Below are 21,323 nucleotides of genomic sequence, written 5' to 3'. Positions count from 1 at the left end.
GGGTTTAAATGTTTGTACTTTCGTTTTTAAAAAGATTTTTTTTCTTAACTTTGTCAACTTTCCATTTAGAAACTGTGGTAACAAGCAACAATGCTTATATTCAGCTTTCAATTGGCGGATCGAAATTTTCTATTTGTTCATACTTTCAAAAACAAAAAATTACGACTCCTTTCTACTTTTTGGCAAAACGCATGTGCACTTCCGGTTCGCGTTACCTCGCGTTTCAATTTCGTTTTGACGAGAAACAGCTCACGACATTATCTGCATGAACATTCAATAATGGTAAGTAATTAGTAAACCCCCTCATATATGATAATCTGTCATCACACGTAAATTATACCCTTTAAACGCTTATAGTGAATTGAAGTGTACGTAAATTACAGACAACTAATCACTGCTAATTGTTAAAAAAATTGCCGGCTTTCTGTTGTTCAGTTCCTCGGAGGTCCTAGTGTGTAACACCACGGATTAAGATGTATCTATATCTAAGTCCGTTATATCACCACGCGTAATAAATGCAATATTTTCACTGCTGTGTTCATTATGGTATACGGACAGGACAATATATTTGGCGACAACATTGATCAGGTCGGGTTGAAAACCACAATTAACGTGTAATACGCCAGCTGGCAATTTGTATACGCCAATTTGGGTATGGATAACCAAAAATAACCGAATCACTTTAAACTTAGCTTTTCCCATTTTCAGCCCATGATAGATTAGTTCAGTCATGAGACATACAACTGCGAAAAATTATTTGCCTGTGGGGAAAATACTTAAAATAGATGCTGTACTCCAGTGAATATGGTCTTTGTTATGAAAGTTCAGGTACTATGGTAGCACCGTTGCATCAGGTTTCTAAGTAGCCAGCACTTTCAGTAAACGTCTTCTTGTAAAAAAAAAAAAAACTTGTCATAAATTTATATGACTTTTACTGATATATTGCAAAAGTTGCTGTTTAAATGATTTTGGCTATTTTAGTAACAAATCTATACCAATATTAGCATATAATTGGCCAGTTTGCATATCATATACAACTCAATGGTTTTCTCAGACCTATTTATTTAATTGAAAATATTGTATTTACTGTGTTCCTAACTAGTTCATGATGTTTTATTTTCCTAATTTATCCATTCAGACAATCTCTGTAGGTTTGCCTGGTAAGATACTAATTGCTTAGTCTTATTCAACCAAACTCTTGTTCTCTGCACACATGATGAAGCATTTTGGTGAACAAGATTACTTTTTCTTCATCTTGACAAATATGCAGATTGAGCATACTCCCATGATGTGTAATGGTCCTATGGAGTGACAGTTAGGTACTGGAGCACCAGAAAATCTGGCTAAAAAGGCGGATTTGGCAATATAATCATATCTGTCTATACATATATAGGACAAATGTAACCATACAGATTAGGTACCACAAAATTCTTCTATACAGGTTGAAAAAAATAGATGACAAATCATGTATGTCAGTGAAATGAATGTTTTTTGTTTCTATGCTCAATTTCAGGTGATTTCTGGGAATTACATAGTTTCAGTTATAACCTCTAGAGCAAGTCTATCTAATATGATGTCATTCACTGCTTGCAATTGAAGCAACTGAGATATGAGTTTTTAAGATAATGAATTAAGGAAATTTCATGTTTCACTATCCAAACATGTTGAGAAAAGTACCAAAAAATCGCAATGATGAAATTCAACTGGCTCAGCAGAAATGGTGTCCTATGACACTAACCATTCTTTTTTCCAACCCGCTTTGATTTGTTGTCCATTTTTTTATGTGCACACCATGATTGCAATCAGATATGACTCAATTGTTTACATTTGCCCTCTATATGTATAGTCAATTTTGGCAATATAGCCAAATCTACTAGTGTAGTCAGAATTGCCTGTGCTCCAGTACCTACTCTGAGTATCAGCGTGTTTCTCCAATACAAGATAATTTCAAATAGTTTTAAAGAAAACAATTGTAACATACTTTAATTCTTTTTTAATCTTGTAGTTACCCCTTTCTCTTCTGAGGACGGCTGTGAACCACCCCATGGTAAGTCGTACAACATTACCCCAACATTGTTAGATGTTTAGTGACTTTTGACTCCAATCAGTCTAACTAAGACCTTTTATGTATACAATGTATGTAGGAGTTGTAACACATAGATCCGTTGATTTGAAAAAAAGGAATCAATCAGACTGAGATTTTACCATTTCTAACAAAAAAATGATCAGACAATCAATTGTTTATCCCACAGAATTATATATATATTTTCCATATTTCCCAGTTCCAGGTGGAAGCTTTCTAAAAATTCGAGAATTTGATGAGATTTGCTCATTTTATTTCATTGATATCTTATCTTCCACACAGCTGGTGGAGTTGAAAAATGGAGAGACGTACAATGGTCATTTGGTTAGCTGTGATAACTGGATGAATATCAATCTTCGAGAGGTCATCTGCACATCAAGGGTAAGATAACAATTTCAAAAAAACAATTTCATTTGTTTTTTTCACTGCTGAAAACAGACTGCTTCCTCTAGTCAAAAACTAAACTGTTTCCCCCTCACCCCCTCACCCCCAAATTGTTTTAATTTTAGAAAAAAACTTTCCAATTCTCTCTCTTTCTCTCTCAAAAATATTGTGTAATCTCCCATTCTATCCAGGCACAGGCTGCAGTGAAACCAACAGAAGAAATACTGTACAGGGACCTGAGAAATAATTTCAATTCTAGATGAATATTTAGGAAGTTATTACAGGTTTTCAAGGTTTACATTAATATTTTTAAATATTTCATGCTAAAAATGTATAATAACATTCAACACAGATCACGATGAATCTATATTTACCTGCACTGGAGCTAATTCTCAGGTCACTTTATAACCTACTGCATGCAGATTGTAGGTGCTGTGCTGTGTTGCAGGACTGGATGATGAACAGCACATTCAGAATTTCTCACAATATCAACTGACCATAGTATACAACTGCAGACCTATCCAAGTTATCTCACTAACACTATGTAAACTGTCTTTGGCAGTTCTGTTTTGCCAGTAGAATTTCAAATTTGTCTCCCGATATTCCCTTAATTCTGCGAATTTTGTCTTTCAAGTCGAGAAATGATATAAATAAAACTTAATATGGTCTTACAATCCACAGGTTACATTTAGGTGAACACACATTTCATCAAATGTCAAAATAGGTACAGGGTGATCCCTGAATTCGATGATGATACACCAATAGCACTTTTGAATGGTTCAACCAAGTTTAATGAAAATGATCACTTTAACATAAAGTTTTTACAGAAATACAATACAGACTTTTATCTTTACGCCTGTAGAATTTATGACCGATAGGAAATATTCTCAAAAATCACACAATATGTTCATGTGATGTCCTTTCTGCAAAGTGATGATGTTGAGCCTTTATATAAATTCTCTTGTACTGGTGTCAGTAACACAAACACATGGGGTTATATCATTCAAAGCAAAGGATTCATAATGTAATTATTACTTGGGCAAGTTATGTTGTATGTTCTGATCAAGGGGCATAACTCTCTAAGACTTGGGAAATTATTGTAATTTCATTTTTTCACTTCCACTTACATTATATTGATTTTAATGATGTTGTTCTCTTTTTCTTTCCAAGAAACAACATGGTTTATATGTGAAATATTAAAGAAAACAGTGTTCGTTGAAAATTATTCTCAAGATTTGTTTTCAGTTTTTTCCATTTATGTGTTGAAACTGGTATGTCGGCTTGAAATGTAACATTTCAGACATAAATTGGAATGAACTTGAGAATACACCCTGTTAAATACAGGTCTCAAACGGTGTAGTCAAAGCCAATAAGAAACACTAAGTAAACTTAGTATTTTTGTCCTTATAGACAAACAGTAGTGGACCAAGTGCTCAAACTGTTCAATCAAACCTGCCCAGTTCTTTGTTATTGCTAATGACATTATTTAGTCAATAAATGTATTTTATTGGGACATGGGAGCATGAAATCAGATTTTGTAATTTGAACAAACTGGAAATGAAGTCATCAAATAAAATCTCTCTTGGAATCAAGTCAAAGTTATAAGTAATTATTGAACTCTATTTTATAGGAATTTACATGTGAATATCTAGGGGAATGAGACGTATGCCACATTACAAAACACGAACACAAATCGTATCAGCTTACCTGTGTAAAACCAATTAACACAGATGAAAATTAAAAATGTCCTTTACAATATTTCTTCAATTTCCTCCTTGATTTCATTAGGATGGTGATCGTTTCTGGAGGATGCCAGAATGTTACATCCGAGGCAGCACTATCAAATACTTACGTATCCCAGATGAAGTCATCGATATGGTGAAGGAAGAGGTCATTCAGAAGTCCAAAGGTCGTGGAGAGATGAGAGGTCGTGGTGGCCCACAGAGAGGTCGAGGAGGTCGAGGTAAGGTTACTGTGAACAAATGTCATGAAGATTAGATCAGACTAAGAATTTCCTTAGAAAAATACATCCTTTTCACTAACCCTGGGTAGTGCAAAAAAGGGAAGATAATTATGAACCCCTATTGGTACAGTTTCTACATATTCTCCTTCAAGAAAAAATTCTGGATCAAGTAATTTTGGATTATTATCTTTACTTTTTTAAAATTTCCATCCTTGTAAAATAAAGAAATATGCAAACATTTGAAAATAATTCTTGTGCTTTTTAGGATATTAAACTTAAACACTCATTTGTAAATTTTTCAAAACATGGGTCATTTCTTGTGATTGGTTATTATGTGTTGGTTTCTAAAGGGAGTAAAAAAGTAATGAAATGTATGCATCTAGAATTTTTAAACAGCCATAATGAGTTTGGGATCAGAATATTCTTTATATCATTTTAATGGTAACCAATGCTTTAAGTCTAGGTGATGATTAATGGGTAGACAGCAGAAAGACAGAAGAAATTATCAGAAAGACAGAAAGACAGAAGAAATTTCATATCAGATAGACAGAAAGACAGAAGAAATTTTATATCAGATAGACACAGAAAGACAGAAGAAATTTATATTAGATAGACACAGAAAGACAGAAGAAATTTATATTAGATAGACAGCAGAAAGACAGAAGAAATTTATATTAGATAGACAGAAAGACAGAAGAAAATTTATATTAGATAGACAGAAAGACAGAAGAAATTTTATATCAGATAGACACAGAAAGACAGAAGAAATTTATATTAGATAGACACAGAAAGACAGAAGAAATTTATATTAGATAGACAGCAGAAAGACAGAAGAAATTTATATTAGATAGACAGAAAGACAGAAGAAAATTTATATTAGATAGACAGAAAGACAGAAGAAATTTTATATCAGATAGACAGTAGAGAGAGAGAAGAAATTTATATCAGATAGACAGTAGAAAGAGAGAAGAAATTTATATCAGATAGACAGAAAGACAGAAGAAATTTATTTCAGATTTCCATGATTGTTTTTGTCCATTAACTCTCACTGAAAAGCCAAAGACAAAAATTCATATGGTTATAATTAAAATTAACTGAGAAATACTCAAGACATTATTGTTGGGGGTTTTGATACAAAAGCAGCTGAAATCTATTCTTTGTAAACATGCTTGTATTTACGATTCTTGCCAAATGGCTATTCACCAGCATTCTACCGGTCATCTGAAATCACAAGAACACAACACACGCATCATTACACTTTGTGTAAACATTCCCGTGCAAAGTACGCAGATTTGTCATGTGTTTTTTTTTGTGGCATCCTTCGGAACTTTGTATAACACTGATTGGTATATTCAGTTGGACCTGATTTTATTCGTTTCTATTTGTAAACCCACCAAGTGTTTCTCAGTAGATATCAGTCAGCTTATGTATGTGTTAAATGTCGTATACCCACCAAGTGTTTCTCAGTAGATATCAGTCAGCTTATGTATGTGTTATTGTTGTATACCCACCAAGTGTTTCTCAGTAGATATCAGTCAGCTTATGTATGTGTTATTGTTGTATACCCACCAAGTGTTTCTCAGTAGATATCAGTCAGCTTATGTATGTGTTAATGTTGTATACCCACCAAGTGTTTCTCAGTAGATATCAGTCAGCTTATGTATGTGTAAATGTTGTATACCCACCAAGTGTTTCTCAGTAGATATCAGTCAGCTTATGTATGTGTTAAATGTTGTATACCCACCAAGTGTTTCTCAGTAGATATCAGTCAGCTTATGTGTGTGTTAAATGTTGTATACCCACCAAGTGTTTCTCAGTAGATATCAGTCAGCTTATGTATGTGTTAATGTTGTATACCCACCAAGTGTTTCTCAGTAGATATCAGTCAGCTTATGTATGTGTTAAATGTTGTATACCCACCAAGTGTTTCTCAGTAGATATCAGTCAGCTTATGTATGTGTTAATGTTGTATACCCACCAATTGTTTCTCAGTAGATATCAGTCAGCTTATGTATGTGTTAAATGTTGTATACCCACCAAGTGTTTCTCAGTAGATATCAGTCAGCTTATGTATGTGTTAAATGTTGTATACCCACCAAGTGTTTCTCAGTAGATATCAGTCAGCTTATGTATGTGTTAATGTTGTATACCCACCAAGTGTTTCTCAGTAGATATCAGTCAGCTTATGTATGTGTTAAATGTTGTATACCCACCAAGTGTTTCTCAGTAGATATCAGTCAGCTTATGTATGTGTTAATGTTGTATACCCACCAAGTGTTTCTCAGTAGATATCAGTCAGCTTATGTATGTGTTAAATGTTGTATACCCACCAAGTGTTTCTCAGTAGATATCAGTCAGCTTATGTATGTGTTAATGTTGTATACCCACCAAGTGTTTCTCAGTAGATATCAGTCAGCTTATGTATGTGTTAATGTTGTCTTTGCATAATATCCAAGTGGACCTTTCAGAAATTTGCCAAATGATAGATATAATGGGACTTCAATTTTTTAATACTTATCTCTCAATAGTCACTAGGAGTGTAAAGATCCCTAGATTTTATAGAACATGTCAGAAAATATTATTAATTTCATATTATTCATGTGTATTCTTATTTGAGCAGTTGTCTCCCTTGGTCTGTAAACTGATCAAAAATGTTTGGTATGCAAGCATGCATACCGTAATGCTTTTTACTAAAGTTGGCACTGTTTTTACAAGATCTAAAATAGCTATTATCAAGAAATACCTACTGTTTAATGGGGGTAGGGGCCTTCTATATGCCTTGTAACACCCCTTTCACTCAGGATCCTGTTCTATCTGAAATAGTGTTATTTCAACATGATGACCACACCTCACACAAACTCACTGTTGATATTAAAAAAAGGGAAATTCTATATTGCTGCTGGGCATCCATATCTTACACACTATAACTAAGTCCTATAAAAGGTGTGATTGCAGTAGAAAGTTTATGGTTAAATTTACACCCAGTAAGAGAAATTCAGGATGTAATGTTTCCAGGTTTTTGTAGACTATGTGTTGTAATAGAATCGAGAGAAAAAAGTATTATCAGATACCTTGATAATAATGTTTATGTAGATAGAGAAACCATCATCCATTTGTGATGTAAAAAACAGAGAAAAGAAAGAAAACTGCCTTTAAAGTAAAATCACAAAAAATTTTGTCCTAATTTATCTGTGTGTGTTTTAACACTGTTGTCAACATTGGTCATCAGCCAATCAGTTGACAACTAAAACTGGTCACTGCTGCTGGTCAGAATGCAGGTCACTGTTGGTCAGAATGCTAATTACTGCTGGTCAGAATGCTGGTCAGAATACAGGTCACTGCTTAGGGTTCTCACAACCTATTTTGGGACTGGGGCCTGGGGCCCTTAGAATTGGGAAAAATAATGGTATTTTCCTTAGAATTGGGAAAACTTCGGGACTAAATTGGGAAAAAAAGATACTATTTTGCATTGGGAATGGGGCTGATATTCGATAATCTGACAGATCGAGAGCCCTGCTGCTGGTCAGAATGCAGGTCACTGCTGGTCAGAATGAAGGTCACTGTTGGTCAGAATGCAGGTCACTGCTGGTCACTGTTGGTCAGAATGCAGGCATTGTGAGGCAAGATTCATTATGTGATTTGTGATACCATTTCCTGAATTGTGATATGATGTTAGTACTTGACTCTATTTTTGAGGGTCACTGTTTTGTTGATAGCATCTTCATTGTCATTATCCTTTACACCATTCAGCTCTTCAGAATCTTCCTTCTCAGCCTCTAGCCAGTGCTGGCCCTTTGGTTATATTGTGATGGGGATTGTTTCACTTTGTGATAAGTGATGGTTGCAACACAACAGCTACCAGCATCTGTTCAGTCCTGTGTTTAAAACTGACATTGTTACTCTCAACTTTTGTTGAAATCTGGTTTATTTCAGCACACTATCATGGATGGACCATCAGAGTTCCTCTTTAGTAAAGAAGCTGTCATGATATGTTTTTATCTTCTCCTCAAAATCTGCTGATTGTAGGATATTGACAAGAGTGAAAACTGATGCACTCCTTGTCATATCAAATGTTCATTCTTGAACTGATGGAGCACCAATGATAGCCAACCTCCTGCTTGGCTGAAACATTCCTGACTCTCTCCAAAGTCCATCCTTCTACACAGTTGGGTCTTAAAGATCTCAAAAGTCATTCATAATGCTTCTGTTGAACAGTTTATTTTTTATTTTACATTTCCTAAGTATTGATAAATGGTAACGTAAGGTAAAAGAAGACTTAGGAATGACATTGTACTTTTCAAATGCAACAGTAAAATCTCTCTTGTGTGACAAATCCTGGGAATCTCTCTAGTGTGACAAATCCTGGGAATCTCTCTAGTGTGACAAATCCTGGGAATCTCTCTAGTGTGACAAATCCTGGGAATCTCTCTAGTGTGACAAATCCTGGGAATCTCTCTAGTGTGACAAATCCTGGGAGGCATAAGGTATTCTGATTATTGTAAAACATTTATTTTCATGGAGAGGGGGAGGGGTATTTTTGTGGATTTTGTGGTTACTCTTTATCCACAAACTGTTAATATAAGTACCGGTAGACTTATTAACACATGAAATCTCGAGTGTCCACGAATTACTTCACTTCTATATTACAACACCTGCAAAACAAAACAGCTAAATATACTAATACTAGCATGGACTGAAGCACACAAGGGCCAGGGTCTTACTGTAGGAGTAAACCAGAGTAAAACCAATTTGGTCGGGCAGGTGACCCCTTACCTATTCACGTCTGGTTCAGGGAATCAAATCCCTAATGTCTTGGTGGAAATGCGAGTACATTACCACTACGCCATCTGACCACTTCATTTTTGGAAAAACCAAAAAAAAAAAATATGCTTTTACTGTAAGGAGAATGTGTGAAAGCGAAGGTATCAGGTTGTTTTACAGGGTATTCCTAACGAAATGAATGTCCACCACTTAGGAACAGATGATATAAAACTTATATTTACAGGGTATTCCTAACGAAATGAATGTCCACCACTTAGGAACAGATGATATAAAACTTATATTTTACAGGGTATTCCTAACGAAATGAATGTCCACCACTTAGGAACAGATGATATAAAACTTATATTTAGATATTTAGAAGACAGACAAGAAAGAATTTAAACTACTAGTAACAATTGTTATCTGTTGAAAAGCCAAAGGCAGATGCCAAATTTATAAATACATAATTAGTTTAAAAATGGGTCTGTATTTGAAGAAAAAACATGTTGAGAATTGATCAAATTAAATACAATTCCAAAATTATATGAACATCTTCAAAATGAAAGTGTTCCATGTACATGTTCTTTTAATTTTGTATCATACAGTTAAGGTCTAAGTTTGAAATATTTTAGAAAGTTTTGTTTTCATGACAAAAGACACCGGATGTAATATACGAAGACTTTGTGATGAATGTTGGTAATGTGAAAAGGACATTTATATATGGGTGAACCCTATCCTACCAAAACATCGCTCAGGCAGCGACATACATTCAAAGATCAACCATTTGCATGTAAATCACCCGTAATGTTTATTGTGCAACTGGTAAATGGCATGATGATTACGACTTGTTCCTGTCTGTTCAAAAAAAAATTCCTTGATATCATAAGATAAAGTCTGCTATCACTTGCGAGATCAATGTAACATGTTGATGTAAATGAGGATAGGCTGATGAGATTACGACACCTCTTATCTCTGTCTCTCTACCAGCGGTCATGTTTGACTACCTGCGGTCACGGTTGACAGATTTGTTTTTCGTATTGATAAAGTCGATCTGTACAATAATGCTTTCTCTTCTGTCTGAAATGTTTCCGAATTAAGATAGGAAAGGAATTTTTTACCCAACAGCATATCCGTTATGTACCTCATTAATTTTGATTCTAAATGATTGATTTACACTTTAATGTGAAATATTTTACATAAAAGAGCTTTTTTCTGATCTGATATTAATTTTATGTCTTCCATTTTATAACCATCAACTTCTTATCAAACCAACACTTGAACATAGTCAAGCCTTTCTTAGGAAATAACTGCTATCAAACAAATGTTATTATAACTTCTAGTTACTGCTACTACTCTATGTTACTGTTACTACTCTGTGTTACTACTATGTGTTACTACTATGTGTTACTACTCTGTGTTACTACTCTGTATTACTACTATGTGTTACTACTATGTGTTACTACTCTGTGAACTGTTATTACTCTGTGAACTGTTACTACTCTGTGTTACTACTATGTGTTACTACTATGTGTTACTACTCTGTGTTACTACTCTGTGAACTGTTACTACTCTGTGAACTGTTACTACTCTGTGTTACTACTCTGTGAACTGTTATTACTCTGTGTTACTACTATGTGTTACTACTCTGTGAACTGTTACTACTCTGTGTTACTACTCTGTGTTACTACTCTGTGTTACTACTCTGTGTTACTACTCTGTGTTACTACTCTGTGAACTGTTACTACTATGTGTTACTACTATGTGTTACTACTCTGTGAACCGTTACTACTCTGTGATACTACTATGTGTTACTACTCTGTGAACTGTTACTACTCTGTGTTACTACTATGTGTAACTACTCTGTGAGCTGTTACTACTCTGTGTTACTGGTAATACTCTGTGTTACTGTTACTTATCTGTGTTACTACTCTGTGTTACTGTTAATACTCTGTGTTACTGTTTATAATATGTGTTACTGTTATTAATCTGTGTAACTGTTACTAATCTGTGTAACTGTTACTACTCTGTGTTACTGTTTATAATATGTGTTACTGTTACTACTCTGTGTTACTGTTACTAATCTGTGTTACTGTTATTACTCTATGTTACTGTTAATACTCAGTGTTACTACTCTGTGAACTGTTACTACTCTGTGAACTGTTACTACTCTGTGTTACTACTCTGTGAACTGTTATTACTCTGTGTTACTACTATGTGTTACTACTCTGTGAACTGTTACTACTATGTGTTACTACTCTGTGTTACTACTCTGTGTTACTACTATGTGTTACTACTCTGTGTTACTACTCTGTGAACTGTTACTACTCTGTGTTACTACTATGTGTTACTACTCTGTGAACTGTTACTACTCTGTGATACTACTATGTGTTACTACTCTGTGAACTGTTACTACTCTGTGTTACTACTATGTGTTACTACTCTGTGAACTGTTACTACTCTATGTTACTGTTACTAATCTGTTTTACTACTCAGTGTTACTGTTAATACTCTGTGTTACTGTTTATAATATGTGTTACTGTTACTACTCTGTGTTACTGTTACTAATCTGTGTTACTGTTATTACTCTATGTTACTGTTAATACTCAGTGTTACTACTCTGTGTTACTGTTTATACTCAGTGTTACTGTTAATACTCTGTGTTACTGTTACTACTCTGTGTTACTGTTCATACTCAGTGTTACTGTTAATACTCAATGTTACAGTTAATACTCAGTGTTACTGTTAATACTCTGTGTTACTGTTTATAATATGTGTTACTGTTATTAATCTGTGTAACTGTTACTACTCTTTGTTACTGTTACTAATCTGTGTTATTACTCTGTGTTACTGTTAATACTCTGTGTTACTGTTAATACTCAGTGTTACTACTCTGTGTTACTGTTTTTACTCAGTGTTACTGTTAATACTATGTGTTACTGTATACTCTGTGTTACTGTTACTACTCTGTGTTACTGTTACTACTCTGTGTTACTGTTAATACTCTGTGTTACTGTTAATACTATGTGTTACTGTATACTCTGTGTTACTGTTATTACGCTGTGTTACTGTTACTACTCTGTGTTACTGTTACTACTCTGTGTTACTGTTACTTCTCTGTGTTACTGTTATACTATGTGTTACTGTATACTCTGTGTTACTGTTACTACTCTGTGTTACTGTTACTAATCTGTGTAACTGTTACTACTCTGTGTTACTGTTTATAATATGTGTTACTGTTACTAATCTGTGTTACTGTTACTACTCTGTGTTACTGTTACTACTCTGTGTTACTGTTAATACTATGTGTTACTGTATACTCTGTGTTACTGTTAATACTCTGTGTTACTGTTACTAATCTGTGTTACCGTTACTACTCTGTGTTACTGTATACTCTCTGTTAATCTGTGTTACTGTTCATACTCAGTGTTACTGTTAATACTCTGTGTTACTGTTACTACTCTGTGTTACTGTTAATACTCTGTGTTACTGTTACTACTCTGTGTTACTGTTAATACTCTTTGTTACTGTTATGTGTTACTGTTAATACTCTTTGTTACTGTTATGTGTTACTGTTAATACTCTTTGTTACTGTTACTACTCTGTGTTACTGGTAATACTCTGTGTTACTACTCTGTGTTACTGTTAATACTCTGTGTTACTGTTTATAATATGTGTTACTGTTACTACTCTGTGTTACTGTTTATAATATGTGTTACTGTTACTACTCTGTGTTACCGTTACTACTCTGTGTTACTGTATACTCTGTGTTAATCTGTGTTACTGTTCATACTCAGTGTTACTGTTAATACTCTATGTTACTGTTACTACTCTGTGTTACTGTTACTACTCTGTGTTACTGTTACTACTCTGTGTTACTGATAATACTCTGTGTTACTGTTACTACTCTGTGTTACTGATAATACTCTGTGTTACTGTTACTACTCTGTGTTACTGATAATACTCTGTGTTACTGATAATACTCTGTGTTACTGTTAATACTATTTGTTACTGTTAATACTTTGTGTTACTACTCTGTGTTACTGGATTTATTGGACAAAATGCCCATCCCTGTTAACTGTTACCTTTCAAGATTGATCACTATCTAGCAGTAAGTTTTATTTAAAAAAAAAAGAAATTAACAGATAAAATCTAAGCTGAAAGTTTTATTTAACAACAAAAAAATAAAAAAGGAGACAAATAAGTTTAGCTATTTTAATAAAAGAGGTTAATGAAGCTGATGACAAGTTCACATTAGCTGGTATCAACAGGATAATATATGTAGTAACATAATGAAAAATAACAAACAAATAATCACAAATGTAAACATATAAATGTTATGATATTTAACGTATAAATGGATCTGTTGTTGTTTTACTGCAAAATCTTAACAAGGTAGCGAGTGTTTACTTTGTTTACATATTTTCTCCCTGGAAATATAACAACTGGAATGTACAGTAGTTGGAGTTCCTGTTAGACTCAAAGAGTTCATCTGTTGCTTGAATTTCAAAATTGAAAATTATAAATAAGGATGGTGGAGGAAATGGCAAGGTATAAATGTGGCGATGAAAAAAAGTGAAATAATTGGCCAAGTTTGACATGATGGTGTGGTTGTTTTTCACGGTTCATATGAAAGAGATCATGTATTAGGGAGGTATGCGGTTTTACTTGACATAAGATGTTAGATGGTGTCCATACCTGTACCTGGTTTATATCACATTCCGCTCCAAGCCAAATAGATGTTTCTCATTTTCAATACTGCCTTTACCACAGACCTTTTTACACTGCCTTTATCTCAGACCTCTTTTTACACTGCCTTTACCACAGACTTCTTTTTACACTGCCTTTACCCCAGACTTCTTTTTACACTGCCTTTACCCCAGACCTCTTTTTACACTGCCTTTACCCCAGACTTCTTTTTACACTGCCTTTACCCCAGACTTCTTTTTACAGTGCCTTTACCCCAGACTCATTTTTACACTGCCTTTACCACAGACTTCTTTTTACACTGCCTTTACCCCAGACCTCTTTTTACACTGCCTTTACCCCAGACCTCTTTTTACACTGCCTTTACCCCAGACTTATTTTTACACTGCCTTTACCCCAGACTTCTTTTTACACTGCCTTTTCCCCGACTTCTTTTTACACTGCCTATACCCCAGACTTCTTTTTACACTGCCTTTACCCCGACCTCTTTTTACAGTGCCTTTATCCCAGACTTCTTTTTACACTGCCTTTACCCCAGACTTCTTTTTACACTGCCTTTACCCCAGACCTCTTTTTACACTGCCTTTACCCCAGACCTCTTTTTACACTGCCTTTACCCCAGACTTATTTTTACACTGCCTTTACCCCAGACCTCTTTTTACACTGCCTTTACCCCATACTTCTTTTTACACTGCCTATACCCCAGACTTCTTTTTACACTGCCTTTATCCCAGACTTCTTTGTACACTGCCTTTACCCCAGACTTATTTTTACACTGCCTTTACCACAGACTTCTTTTTACACTGCCTTTACCCCAGACCTCTTTTTACACTGCCTTTACCCCAGACCTCTTTTTACACTGCCTTTACCCCAGACCTCTTTTTACACTGCCTTTACCCCAAACTTCTTTTTACACTGCCTTTACCCCATACTTCTTTTGTTTGTTTTTCTATTTTTAAACAAAGTAGTGCATTTCTTTTCCTGAATTGACACTGAATGTCATTCAATTTGAAGAAAACCGTTTCCATACCTATCAAATCCATTTTTTGTTATAGAACACATGCATTTTGCTTAGCCTTATGTTTTTGTATACAATCAACCCCAGTTCTTCCATCACTAACTCTGAGCAGTTTCTCAATGAATTACCAGCTTATTCAGTCAGTTGCTCTAGTAGATCTTTGCAGGGTAGTTTGTTTGTTCATGTTTTTCCCCTTCCATTGCCCCCTCCCCCTGCCCCTCCCCCACCCTCCCCAGTTTGTTGGTCAGAAGAAAAAAAATCAAATAACCGAAGCAGATTATTTATGATAAGATAATTTTGCCTTTTGTGCAGTTCTGAATCTGATTTCTGTAAAAAGTCTGTTAGAAATTCAAAGGCAAGAAAATCAAAGGACACTAACAAAAAAAAATTTAATTTGATTATCAGCAAGTACATTTTTGTATAGCAAAAAGCATGTGTTATGTAGCCTAAGTTTATCTAAGGTATACACATGGGTTTGAAGGATCACCACATTCATAGTAAGCACTCTTGTAACTGTGTCTAAAGTTTATCATTAAAATCAAAGATTTCTGAGGCGTTTGTTACCGAACGGTCTGTGTTGGTTATATAAGTTTTCTCTCTGTTGGACATTTGTATCACAAGTTTTTACTTGTAATACCCACCACGTTGATGATAACAGTAAATTAACTGTGATTTTTATCATTTTATCTGAGTGATCTCCCCATGTTTGGGTTTTATTTTTTCATTTTTTTTTCTTTTTTTAAACATCACAATATCTCGACACGATGACATTTTAATTGACAGGATATCACGCTCAAGGATAAAAAATGACAAAAAACATTAGACGTACAATTTTAGTGAGTGATAGCCCCAACCTCTGTTGTCGACTCAGACATCTTTCAAAAGACATACAATAATGTAAATTATGTTAAAACTTCAGATTTTGAAATTTGTTTTATCTACATATCTCAGTAACTGTACGTTCAATCATGTTTAAGATTATGTGTTTATGGTAAAACTGTCTGTACTGTTTTTAACTGTTCAAATTTATGGCCACTAAAGGTATATTTTAGGTGTCATAAAGATATGTTTCCTGGCCCGGATCATACTATTTGGCATAACCTCTGATTATCTTGTCAAAGTACACAAGGTGTGTTGATGGGATGGGGAGAATTTTGACAATCATATGACAAGGAACAGCTTCTCTATGAAAAATCTTACATTTGAAATGTTTTTGCTGTCGGAGTAGATTCCGCTGATAAAGATATATTAGATAGAGAATTGAAGCAGTCTTGTTGAAGTTTCTACAACAGTTGATACGGTCAGTAGGATGCTAAAGTATTTGCTAATGGACCATTTAGATCGCAGTCTTGCAAAAACAAGAAAAATAAATGCCCCTGTTTTCTATCAAGGTTTCAGTGCAATGGTTCCTCGGACTAAATTTCTGTCATTTCACAGAAATTCGACAGTTAATCATTTGAGGGCATTGAGTAGCCCTGAAAAGTATTACCACCACAACTGGCATGCATGTTCTACATGTTTACTGCAATTTATTTAAACAGTCCTGATTGGATGTTTTCTGCAAAGGATGCAGTTAATGAAAACCAGATATAGAAAAATGTTTTGGTTGGCATCTAATGTTTTCATCTGCAGTTGGTATAGATGTTTTCTTTTGTGATATCTTGAGAAGGTATCAATATATATATACTGCATATTGACGCAGAAATAACGAAGTCAGATTATCTGAAATGACTGATGGTTTGTTCTGTTTGGTGGGTTTTGTCCATGAACAGCCAAAAGGTGAATGAAGTCTTCTTGTACTGGCTGGTAGCTACTGCACCTCATTGAACAACATACAGGAGGTCCATTGCATGCCATTCAGAATAGTAAGCGTTAAGTGTCATGCTTAAGGACACAACTAAGCTTCCTGAAAACACTAATTTCCAGGGATAGGGAGGGTCAAACCAACACCTTAGATCTCCATCTGCAATTGTGTTGTCCAATGCTTTACTGACTGAGATACTGCAACCTATAGACTTATATAGAAAGGATTGGATGGTCCAGAGTAAGGCCTTTAAATGGTGTCCTATGATTGGATAGTCTAGAGTAAGGCCTAAAAAGGTGTCCAATGATTGGAGGGTCCTGAGTAGGACCTAAAAAAGGTGTCCAATGATTGGATGGTCCTGAGTAAGGCCTAAAAATAATGTCCAATGATTGGATGGTCCTATGTAGGACTTTAAAAAAGGTGTCCAATGATTGGACGGTCATGAGCAGGACCGTAAAAAAGGTGTCCAATGATTGGATGGTCCTGAGTAGGACCTATAAAAGGTGTCCAATGATTGGATGGTCCTAAGTAGGACCTAAAAAAGGTGTCCAATGATTGGATGGTCCTGAGTAAGGCCTAAAAAAGGTGTCCAATGATTGGATGGTCCTGAGTAAGGCCTAAAAAATCTGTCCAATGATTGGACGGTCATGAGCAGGACCATAAAAAGGTGTCCAATGATTGGATGGTCCAGAGTAAGGCCTAAAAATAATGTCCAATGATTGGATGGTCCTAAGCAGGACCTAAAAATGGTGTCCAATGATTGGATGGTCCAGAGCAGAACCTATAAAAGGTGTCCAATGATTGGATGGTCCTGAGTAAGGCCTAAAAAAGGTGTCCAATGATTGGATGGTCCTGAGTAAGGCCTAAAAAAGGTGTCCAATGATTGGATGGTCCTGAGCAAAACCATAAAAAGGTACCCAAAATCTGGTCCTTTCATCAACAAAGTTGAAATTCCTTCTGTCAGGAGTTGTAAGTAGTCACTGACAAGTTGCTAAATCTAGAGTGTATATACCAGATGTTGATACGGTGACCCTTCAGATCAACACAGCATTAATTATACAGCAAATGAATGAACAAATTTGAGCTGAAAATTATTTCAGAAAATTACTTGTGACAGGTTAGGGAAAAAGCAGTCCACTTAAAAGTACATTTGCTGGTGTATTTCTGACTTGTAACTTTAAGTTAGAACAGTTTGCTAGTGCTTGTGTAAGTTGAAATACCGGTAAAGATAGCCAAGCATCATGATATGTTCTAATCACCTTGCATCTGTGGTCTGCGATCTGTCGTCAGTCTGTCTGTCTTCAGTCTTTAAACAATTCTTGTTGTCGTCATTTCTTGAGAATTAAACCCATGATGGATCATTCTCAAAGCTCTTAGGAAGGTTTCCCGTCTTTCATTATTAACATTAAATTTATCTCGTCATAAGCCCAGGGGGAGGGATTATTACATGACAATGAAATAGCTTAGGTCTATAATTTCCAGCAATATACAAGTGTATGATTGGGCTTATGGCCAGACATGAACTTGTTGTTGGATATAAAGTGAAGCTTATTCATTATTGGTGGTCGTGACTGATCAGTGTAGTCATTTAGTGATGTAAGTAGTTGTACATGTATCTCATGATAGAGTTGTTGTGTGCTGTAAACAACATCAGTAACATTATGTCAATAAGTTTTGACTTTAAAGGTGTGTATCTGTTATATTTTACAGGTGCATTTGGAAGCAGAGGAGGTGGAAGGGGCGGAGGCCGTGGTGGTGGCCAGCAACGACCTGGAAAGGGGAGGGGTGATTGAGTTTGACGTTAGTAGTAGGAGGCAGGCAATGTCTAGACTCATTCATGTTGTTCACTGTTTTGTTTTGGGTGGTTAAAAAAGATCCTAGGTGAACTTGGGCTTTTTGTTATTTTTTCCAAACTGAATACAATTTTGAACATTTTTCTATAAGGAAAGATAAAACAGTCATGGAATGTTTTATTCATTGATCACTTTTTGTTTTAACAAGGCCTACTTTTGTGAAAAGGTATGATGCTGTTAATTGAGAGTACATCTTTATGTGGTCGCTATGAGAAATATAAGTTGGAATTAAAGATGATAATTGTTCTCACAATTATTTATCAAATGTATTTTTTATACAAAAATAGAAGATAACCACTCCAGACAACAAAGACAACATTACAGGGATGACAGGTGTGATTTGGAGTGAGAGAACCACCAGGTGTGTAATTATGGTATGAAAGGTGATGAATATGATAACTTGGAGAGTGGTAACATTGTATCATTATGTGTGGAGTTGATGCAACTATTTGTAAAGGACTGCTGTAGATAAACTTATATAAAGGTGATACTATCTTAATACTTGATCTAGTTATCATTGTTTGATTTGATTCTGGAATAATATTTATTCTGTGTGGAAGTCAAGGTATCTGTCCTGCATTATGCTTTAACCAGGCCTTCTGAAATCAGTACATCTACTCCTACAGGAAAAAATAGGATGAATTCAGTAATTGTTGCATTAAGCTTTACTTGAATTGTTTAGATTGGGCATTATGTAGATTCACATTAAGGTATCTGTAAATTCTATATACATTGTATCCAGATTTCACACCTACCAAAATATGTCATCTCTGTTTTCACCTGGAGACCATTTACATATAGAGCAATATTGACTTTAGGACTTTTTCTTTCATGAAAGGGCCTTTTGATTTCATTATGAGAAGAAGGTTTTATGGAGTTGCTTATATATTTTGGTAATTTGGCCATATTATGAAATATTTAACCCAAAAGAGCCCCCAGAAAAAAGCCCAGGATTGCATGTAATCGGTATAATAATAAAATAGGAATGTGCTCGGTCGTTGTGGGCAAACTGTATCTACATGTGTGCAACATCCAATAACAAATTTACAGGAAAAATATTAAGATAGGATCGACATTTGTTAAGTATGTTAACAGTACGTCTTCTCATATAATGAAATTTGTGTCATTAGAGATTTTGAAAGAGTGTGGTTGTACTTTGTCATTTTGATGTATATGAATAGTGCTATAATGTTGCTTTGTAATGCTATTGAAAGACTGGGTGTATGTTGGCATACTTGAAGATGGCAACTCAAATATATACATGGTTATTTTGCATTACAGAGGAAAAGATTTAAAGAAAAATTGTGTTATGTGCATATTTTTGAGATTTGGAGATGATTTTCCATATAATGATATGTTCTACGAGTAAGACATACATCATCTCAAAATATCATTTATTATATGGTAGAAATCTCATGTGAATGTGTAAAGGATAGAGCAAATTGTACACACCGACAAGAATGATAAATAGAGTCATATTTCATGTTTAGAAATGGAACATTGTGAGACATCATGCTTCAAAATCTCCAGATAAATCTTTGATTTATGAAATTCATTCAATAACATACATCTGAGCTTCTATTTTTTTTTTTAAATTTCTCTCAAATCTTCATTTCTTGTATTTTATGTGAGGAGATTTCTAATCTCATCATAGGAGTACTTCCATAGTGCTGATGAACTGAAAAAGATTTGTTTCAATGTTGGAGTAAGGCCAAACAAACCTAATACTTGTAAAATTTCTCAGATAGGGATTTAATAGATGTAGAAGTAATATAGATTCTGCTACATTGATTTTTTTCTTTTTATTTTAAATTTATATAAAAAAAACAAGACAATACTAATGTCTGATGTTGATACTTATGTACAGATTTGTGAATGAGTACAACCAGGGACGTATATATCACGTACAACAAGTATTAAGCTTGGTGTGGCCTAACTTTGACTCGATGCATGCTTTCATTTTGGGTTTTCAAAACAGATCCAATTTCCTATGACACATCTTAATGAACAAAAGCAGATTCTTCTGTTATGATCAAAATTTTGTCAGATATCTGATGATGTAAGAGATCGCCAATGATGAGCCAGCAAAAACTTTACAATAGAATACAATTGTTGAAACTGCATGAAAAATATCCTTTTTTCATTACCAAGTCATCATCAGGTAAATCTGAATTTTCCTGTCAATGTGCAAGAAAATTAATTAATTTCATCTTCAAATCAAAAGATAATTAATCCTATTACTAGTATCTCATTTAAAATTTCATCCTTAGTTTCCTGGAATAAAATCAATATTTCAATTGACCCGGGTGAGTGTAAAACTGAGCTATGGGTTAGAGGGTACATTCACACAAAGTCTGGCATTGTTTTCAGATCTGTCTGTTAATCGGATCTCAGAACAGCCATGTTGATCCCCTATTTCCTGTGTTGGACTGTGTTGGTGTTTTTCCACTGATCGGGGTCAGTTTAAGTAGGTGTGGAGGGGAAGCAGGATTACTGTGGCACACCTGTGGCCTCGACTTTTGTTGGCTAATTAGTCTGTAAATATGATATCATTGCCGATTGTACATCAAAGAGATTCTGCTGTCGACCTGTGTATAAAAAATACATTGTGAGCCATCCGTCTGTAGTAAGCCAGTATATACTTAGGTAGTGCTGAAATCTAGCTTCTGTCCATCACTACCAGAACATGTTTTGATATTAAAATACACAGATTTTACAACATTTTTGTGTTGTGTGTGTGTTTTCTCCTGTAC

General features: G+C 34.8%; 1 protein-coding gene across 2 annotated transcripts; it reads left to right on the top strand.

Moving 5' to 3' along the window:
* The first annotated feature begins 206 nt into the window (after nucleotides 1-206).
* On the top strand, nucleotides 207-21,291 carry LOC132561372 (U6 snRNA-associated Sm-like protein LSm4). Of its 2 annotated transcripts, none has more exons than XM_060226096.1 (5): nucleotides 207-282; nucleotides 2,006-2,047; nucleotides 2,366-2,464; nucleotides 4,256-4,430; nucleotides 18,428-21,291. In XM_060226096.1, the coding sequence occupies exons 1-5, from the start codon at nucleotides 280-282 to the stop codon at nucleotides 18,508-18,510; spliced, it is 402 nt and encodes a 133-aa protein (XP_060082079.1). In that variant the 5' UTR covers nucleotides 207-279; the 3' UTR covers nucleotides 18,511-21,291. The 2 variants fall into 2 exon arrangements, with proteins under 2 accessions (XP_060082079.1, XP_060082080.1); XM_060226097.1 differs by lacking the exon at nucleotides 207-282 and adding an exon at nucleotides 1,277-1,319.
* Nucleotides 21,292-21,323: the final 32 nt, after the last annotated feature.

The sequence above is a fragment of the Ylistrum balloti genome, unplaced genomic scaffold, assembly GCF_031769215.1.
Source record: "Ylistrum balloti isolate Yb309-2 unplaced genomic scaffold, AGI_CSIRO_Ybal_v1 Utg371196, whole genome shotgun sequence".
Lineage (NCBI taxonomy): Eukaryota > Metazoa > Mollusca > Bivalvia > Pectinida > Pectinidae > Ylistrum > Ylistrum balloti.
This window is presented reverse-complemented; position numbering and strand designations above follow the sequence as displayed.

Excerpts from the sequence above, each read along its gene's own strand:
- LOC132561372 (XM_060226096.1), top strand. Across the intron at positions 2,048-2,365 it reads CGGCTGTGAACCACCCCATG|CTGGTGGAGTTGAAAAATGG; the intron begins GTAAGTCGTACA and ends TCTTCCACACAG. Across the intron at positions 4,431-18,427 it reads GAGAGGTCGAGGAGGTCGAG|GTGCATTTGGAAGCAGAGGA; the intron begins GTAAGGTTACTG and ends TATATTTTACAG.